Source organism: Somniosus microcephalus, unplaced genomic scaffold (assembly GCF_052327205.1).
Source record: "Somniosus microcephalus isolate GS21.2 unplaced genomic scaffold, FLI_Smic_1.0 unresolved_chr1, whole genome shotgun sequence".
In the NCBI taxonomy this organism is placed as follows: domain Eukaryota; kingdom Metazoa; phylum Chordata; class Chondrichthyes; order Squaliformes; family Somniosidae; genus Somniosus; species Somniosus microcephalus.
Window position 1 is genome coordinate 37,785,327 of NW_028225179.1, and position 7,524 is coordinate 37,792,850.

The 7,524-nt window shown below is 58.1% G+C and overlaps 1 protein-coding gene across 1 annotated transcript; it reads left to right on the forward strand.

The window, feature by feature from the left end:
- Position 1: 1 nt before the first annotated feature.
- Positions 2–4,140, forward strand: cln3 (CLN3 lysosomal/endosomal transmembrane protein, battenin; the record flags this gene model as incomplete). The annotated part of the gene is made up of 3 exons (XM_085974239.1): positions 2–76; positions 1,317–1,457; positions 3,184–4,140. Coding segments are annotated over 3 exons (336 nt in total), but the record flags the coding sequence as incomplete, so codon positions are not given.
- Between the last annotated feature and the right edge of the window lie 3,384 nt (positions 4,141–7,524).

The following is a 7,524-nucleotide window of genomic DNA, read 5'->3' on the forward strand; positions in this document are numbered from 1 at the left end:
GATTGGCGTCTTTCTCTCAAGGTCATCTGCAAAGTGTTTTCAACTTCGTAGAATCTGGATTCTCGCAGTCTTACAGGTAGGGAACATTCTAGAAGCTAAGTAGCAAAGTGTAGAGGGTGCTTTACTCTGTATCTAACCCATGCTGTACCTGCCCTGGGAGTGTTTGATGGGACAGTGCAGAGGGAGCTTTACTCTGTTTCTAACCCGTGCTGTACCTGCCCTGGGAGTGTTTGATGGGACAGTGTAGAGGGAGCTTTACTCTGTATCTAACCCGTGCTGTACCTGCCCTGGGAGTGTTTGATGGGACAGTGTAGAGGTAGCTTTACTCTGTATCTAACCCGTGCTGTACCTGCCCTGGGAGTGTTTGATGGGACAGTGTAGAGGGAGCTTTACTCTGTATCTAACCCGTGCTGTACCTGCCCTGGGAGTGTTTGATGGGACAGTGTAGAGGGAGCTTTACTCTGTATCTAACCCCGTGCTGTACCTGCCCTGGGAGTGTTTGATGGGACAGTGTAGAGGGAGCTTTACTCTGTATCTAGCCCGTGCTGTACCTGCCCTGGGAGTATTTGATGGGACAGTGTAGAGGGAGCTTTACTCTGTATCTAACCTGTGCTGTACATGCCCTGGGAGTGTTTGATGGGACAGTGTAGAGGGAGATTTACTCTGTATCTAACCCGTGCTGTACCTGCCCTGGCAGTGTTTGATGGGACAGTGTAGAGGGAGCTTTACTCTGTATCTAACCCGTGCCGTCCCTGCCCTGGGAGTGTTTGATGGGATAGTGTATTTGATGGGACAGTGTAGAGGGAGCCTTACTCTGTATCTAACCCGTGCTGTACCTGCCCTGGGAGTGTTTGATGGGACAGTGTAGAGGGAGCTTTACTGTGTATCTAACCCCGCGCTGTACCTGCCCTGGGAGTGTTTGATGGGACAGTGTAGAGGGAGCTTTACTCTGTATCTAACCCGTGCTGTACCTGCCCTGGCAGTGTTTGATGGGACAGTGTAGAGGGAGCTTTACTCTGTATCTAACCCGTGCTGTACCTGCCCTGGGAGTGTTTGATGGGACAGTGTAGAGGGAGCTTTACTCTGTATCTAACCCGTGCTGTACCTGCCCTGGGAGTGTTTGATGGGGACATTGTAGAGGGAGCTTTACTCTGTATCTAACCCGTGCTGTACCTGCCCTGGCAGTGTTTGATGGGACAGTGTAGAGGGAGCTTTACTCTGTATCTAACCCGTGCTGTACCTGCCCTGGGAGTGTTTGATTGGACAGTGTACAGGGAGCTTTTCTCTGTATCTAACCCATGCTGTGTTCTCTGCAGTTCGTGAACTTGTTCTTCCTGTTCTTTGTCGTGTGGTACTCCTTCCTCCCAAGTATCTGGATCGTATTCCTGATTATTCTGTACGAGGGACTCCTCGGAGGAGCTGGATACGTGAATACGTTTAACAACATCAGCCTTGAGGTAAGGTCCCCTGGGTTAGAGAGAGGGGAAATCAGCCAGGGTTCCTGCCCCTGATCACTGCCCAGCGACCCCTGGGTTAGAGAGAGGGGAAATCAGCCAGGGTTCCTGCCCCTGATCACTGCCCAGCGACCCCTGGGTTAGAGAGAGGGGGAAATCAGCCAGGGTTCCTGCTCCTGATCGGGAAATCAGCCAGGGTTCCTGCTCCTGATCACTGTCCAGTGACCCCTGGGTTAGAGAGAGGGGAATCAGCCAGGGTTCCTGCCCCTGATCACTGCCCAGCGACCCCTGGGTTAGAGAGAGGGGAAATCAGCCAGGGTTCCTGCTCCTGATCACTGTCCAGTGACCCCTGGGTTAGAGAGAGGGGAAATCAGCCAGGGTTCCTGCCCCTGATCACTGCCCAGTAACCCCTGGGTTAGAGAGAGGGGAAATCAGCCATGGTTCCTGCTCCTGATCACTGTCCAGTGACCCCTTGGTTGGAGAGAGGGGAAATCAGCCAGGGTTCCCGCTCCTGATCACAGTCCAGTGACCCCTGGGTTAGAGAGAGAGGGGAAATCAGCCAGGGTTCCTGCTCCTGATCACTGTCCAGTGACCCCTGGGTTAGAGAGAGGGGAAATCAGCCAGGGTTCCTGCTCCTGATCACAGTCCAGTGACCCCTGGGTTAGAGAGAGGGGAAATCAGCCAGGGTTCCTGCTCCTGGTCACTGTCCAGTGACCCCTGGGTTAGAGAGAGGGGAAATCTGCCAGGGTTCCTGCTCCTGATCACTGCCCAGTGACCCCTGGGTTAGAGAGAGAGGAGAAATCAGCCAGGGTTCCTGCTCCTGATCACAGTCCAGTGACCCCTGGGTTAGAGAGAGGGGAAATCAGACAGGGTTCCTGCTCCTGAGCTTTGTCCCGTACCCCGGGGAGAGTCGGCGCCCGCGGGGGACCCGTACCCCGGGGAGAGTCGGTGCCTGCGGGGACCCGTACCCCGGGGAGAGTCTGTGCCCGCGGGGACCCGTACCCCGGGGAGAGTCGGTGCCCTTGGGGACCCGTACCCCGGGGAGAGTCGGTGCCCGCGGGGACCCGTACCCCAGGGAGAGTCGGTGCCCGCGGGGACCCGTACCCCGGGAAGAGTCGTGCCCGTGGGGACCCGTACTCCGGGGAGAGTCGGTGCCCGCGGGGACCCGTACCCCGGGAAGAGTCGTGCCCGCGGGGACCCGTACTCCGGGGAGAGTCGGTGCCCGCGGGGACCCGTACCCCGGGGAGAGTCGGTGCCCGCGGGGACCCGTACCCTGGGGAGAGTCGGTGCCCGTGGGGACCCATACCCTGGGGAGAGTCGGTGCCCGTGGGGACCCGTACCCCGGGGAGAGTCGGTGCCCGCGGGGACCCGTACCCCGGGAAGAGTCATGCCCGTGGGGACCCGTACTCCGGGGAGAGTCGGTGCCCGCGGGGACCCGTACCCCGGGAAGAGTCGTGCCCGTGGGGACCCGTACTCCGGGGAGAGTCGGTGCCCGCGGGGACCCGTACCCCGGGGAGAGTCGGTGCCCGCGGGGACCCGTACCCTGGGGAGAGTCGGTGCCCGTGGGGACCCATACCCTGGGGAGAGTCGGTGCCTGCGGGGACCTGTACCCCGGGGAGAGTCGGTGCCCGCGGGGCCCCGTACCCCGGGGAGAGTTGGTGTCCGTGGGGATCCGGTGGGGTGACCTGTGAGCGACGAGCCTCTAACTTTGTCGGTTTGACTTTGGCAGAGTCCGGAGGAGGAGCGGGAGTTCGCCATGGGAGCCGCGAGTGTGGCGGACACGCTGGGAATCGCGCTCTCTGGAGCCGCCGCCATCCCTTTCCACAACCGGCTGTGTCGTCTTGAGTGAGGATTCGGGGATTCGACGCGCTCGCCAAGCTGCACCCGGGATCGCCGGTCCGACGGAGCCCCTCCACCCGCCGTGTCTCTCCCCGTCTGACTCTCTCTCCTTCCATTTTGAAAGAGGGCGCGCGGTTCCTGCCCCCTTGGGGTGGGGGGTCACCCGTCCCGACCCATCCGCCACGCAGAGGCGGGACCCCCAATGGCTCGAAATCGCCCCTGAGCACTGTTCCATCGGGGGCGACCATTTTGTGCCCGTCGTGGGCGGCCATTTTGTGCCTGTCATGGGGCGGCCATTTTGTGCCCGTCGTGGGCGGCCAATTTGTGCCCGTCGGGGGCGGCCATTTTGTCTGCTGTCGCCTCAGTGACAGGGCGGGGCGTGGGGGTTTTGCAGGTCTGGTCACAATCCCTTATCCAATCCTGCGACTCTTTCGACCGCTACGCTCACCCTCCCCCGCCCCCCCCGATCGGCATTCCCTAACGGTTCGGCTTCATCGCTCCCGTCTGTTCTCTAAGATAGACTTAAAAGATAACATGGAAGTATATCAAAGAAGAGCAGCAGAGTTAACCCCGGTGTTCTAGCCAATATTTATCTCAATCAACATCACTATAGTAGATGATCCGGTCATTTATCACGTTGGGGTTTGTTGGAGCTTGCTGTGCGCAAATTGGCTGCCGTGTTTCCTACATTACACCGTTGACTACACTTCAAAAGTACTTCATTGGCTGTAAAGCGCTTTGGGACATCCCAAGTTCATGAAAAGCACAATTCTTCCTTTCTTCCTTAACTGTGACTTACAAAAAGTAATTGGATGTATTGGAGACATTTTCAGGGCTATGGCTCAATTGTTCATATTCTAATCTGATCTGTCGGTTGTGGGATCGCTTGCTCTGTCTAATTTCACCTCCCCTCCCCCCTCCCCCCCCTCACCCTCCACCCTACCTCGACCCCGGGCTAACCAGGACGAAGTGTGGACCCCACTTCCGTGAGATCGACTCAACGAAGAACTAACCTGGAATCTCCTCTCGTTCAATCATTCGGCCGGCGCCGACTCGATGGGCCGAATGGCCTCCTGTGCTGTAAATTTCTCTGATTTTGGGAATAAACATTTATACTGGATGTCGATGTGTGTCTCATTGTATACAACACAAGGTGGGGGCGGGCTGGGGGGGAAGGGCCGAGGCCCCACGGTGTAGGGCATCAGGGGAAGGGCCGAGGCCCCACGGTGCAGGGACGCCAGGGGAAGGGCCGAGGCCCCACGGTGTAGGGACGCCAGGGGAAGGGCCGAGGCCCCACGGTGCAGGACACCAGGGGAAGGGCCGAGGCCCCACGGTGCAGGGACACCAGGGGAAGGGCCGAGGCCCCACGGTGTAGGGACGCCAGGGGAAGGGCCGAGGCCCCACGGTGCAGGACACCAGGGGAAGGGCCGAGGCCCCACGGTGCAGGGACACCAGGGGAAGGGCCGAGGCCCCACGGTGCAGGACACCAGGGGAAGGGCCAAGGCCCCACAGTGCAGGGGAGGGTGAACAGCCAGTTGTCGTGGTGCATATAGGCACCAACTATATAGGTAAAAAGCGGGATGAGGTCCTAAAAGCGGAATATAGGGAGTTAGGAGATAAATTAAAAAACAGGACCTCAAAGGTGGTAATCTCAGGATTGCTACCAGTGCCACGTGCTAGTCAGAGTATGTGGTAAACCACTGTTTGTATTCCTGTTTGTCCTGTTTGTATTCCACTGTGTACATGCCTGGACATGCCTCGGCTGACTCCTCCCACAGGTCCTAGTATAAAGGTGACTGCTCCCCAGCCCTTAGTATCATGGACCGGTCGACCACGCGAGGCAGACCTCCATTCTGTTGTTAATAAAAGCCTTTAGTTACTCTTCTAACTCTCAGTCTTTTATGAGTAATTGATAGCGCATCAATTTTATTAACAACATTTTTATAATGGAGAAGATCCTCACACCAGCATGCCTGGACTTAGATCATCGGGAGGCGGACTCATCCACCAAGTTTACTCACTGGCTTAAGTGTTTCGAAAAATTCCTGACCGCCTCCGAAGCAATCAAATCGGACGAGGACAAACTGGATGTCCTGACCTCCAAAGTGAACCACCGAGTCTACTCGGTCATCCAAGACGCGACCTCGTACGCGGACGCTATCAAGCTCCTCAAGGACCAGTACACGCGCCCAGTGAATGAAGTGTACGCCAGGCACCTCCTGGGGAGTCGTAAACAACAACCTGGGGAATCGACCGTGGAATACCTTCAGGCACTGTCTGTGCTTGGCCGGGCCTGTGGTTGTAAGGATGTAAAGGCCGCCGTGTACACAGAGGAACTTATCCGGGACGCTTTTGTAGCGGGCCACAGATCCAATTACACCCGACAGCGACTGTTGGAGCAGAGTAACCTCGACCTCAACAAGGCCTCTGAACTCACACTATCGTTGGATGCAGCCTACCAGGGCATGGATGCCTACTCCTCTGCACCGTGGACGCCGCGGGGAATGACAGCCTGGGACACGGTAGGACCGCCTCATAGCGCCGTGCCACCCCAACAACGGCCCAACTACCGCAGCAGTGTCCCAAGGCCAGACAGCAGTGCCCCAAGGCCAGAAATGCTACTTCTGTGGCCAGGCAAAACACCCCAGAGCGCGCTGCCCGGCGAAAAACGCGATCTGCTCGGGCTGCGGGAAGAAGGGACACTACGCTAGCGTCTGCAGGGCCAAAGCCACCCCGAACCCCAGCAGCGCCGCGTGTGGGCCGTGCGGGCCGCCACCTTGGACCTCCCCGGCCATGTGCGAATCACCGGTACAGCAGCCATTTTGGACGCCTCCAGCCACATGGGGACCATGGATGCCGCCATCTTGGACGACAGCTGGGACGCAGCAGGCCCCCGACACCGCCTCATCTGATACCCGCAGCGACACACCGACCCCTACGCTGGCATCCGTTACACTGGACCAAGCGAGACCGCACCAACTGGCCCGGTCCACAATGGACATTAAGGTAAATGGCCACGATACAATCTGCCTTTTTGACTCTGGGAGCACGGAGAGCTTCATCCACCCCGACACGGTGCGGCGTTGCTCTCTCCCAGTCCTGCCTGCGCAACAGCGGATTTCTATGGCCTCCGAGTCCCAGTCGGCGGACATCGGCGGCTACTGCGTGGTGACACTCGTAGTAGACGGGACCGTGTACGATCATTTTAAACTTCTGGTCCTGCCTGACCTCTGCGCTGCCGTCCTGCTGGGGTTAGATTTTCAGTGCCACCTTAAAAGTGTTACGATGGCGTACGGTGGACCCCTCCCCCCACTCACAGTCCGCAGCCAGCAGCTTCCAAACTGCCCGCCGCGCACCAGGTGCAACCTCTCCACACTCAGAGTCACCCCCCCCAAATGTTTGCTAACCTCACCCCCGACTGTAAGCCCATCGCCACAAAGAGCAGGCGATACAGTGCCGGGGACAGGGTTTTCATTAAAACCGAAGTGGAGCGGCTCCTGAAAGAAGGGATTATTGAGGGCAGCACCAGCCCCTGGCGAGCCCAGGTTGTGGTCGTTAAGACCGGCGAGAAGCAGCGCCTGGTCATCGACTACAGCCAGACAATAAATCGCTACACCCTGTTGGACGCCTACCCACTCCCCCGTATAGCTGATATGGTCAACCAGATCGCGCAGTACCGCGTCTTCTCGACCATTGACCTGAAATCAGCGTACCACCAGCTCCCCATCCGCCCTGAGGACCGCCAGTACACTGCCTTTGAGGCAAACGGCCGCCTCTATCACTTCCTTAGGGTTCCCTTTGGCGTCACCAACGGGGTCTCCGTCTTCCAAAGGGAGATGGACCGGATGGTAGATCAAAATGCGTTGCAGGCCACTTTCCCATATCTGGACAATGTGACCATCTGCGGCCGTGACTTGCAGGACCATGACGCAAACCTCGAAAAATTCCTCCGCACCGCCCAACTCCTAAACCTGACATATAACAAGGAGAAGTGCATATTCCGCACAAACCGCCTCGCCATCCTTGGCTGTGTTGTGGAACACGGAGTCATCGGCCCCGACCCCGACCGGATGTGTCCCCTTATGGAACTTCCACTGCCCCACTGCCTCAAGGCCCTGAAGAGGTGCCTAGGGTTTTTCTCCTATTACGCCCAGTGGGTCCCCTACTATGCGGACAAGGCCCGTCCGCTGATCAAGTCCACCTCTTTTCCCTTGACGGCAGAGGCCCGCTT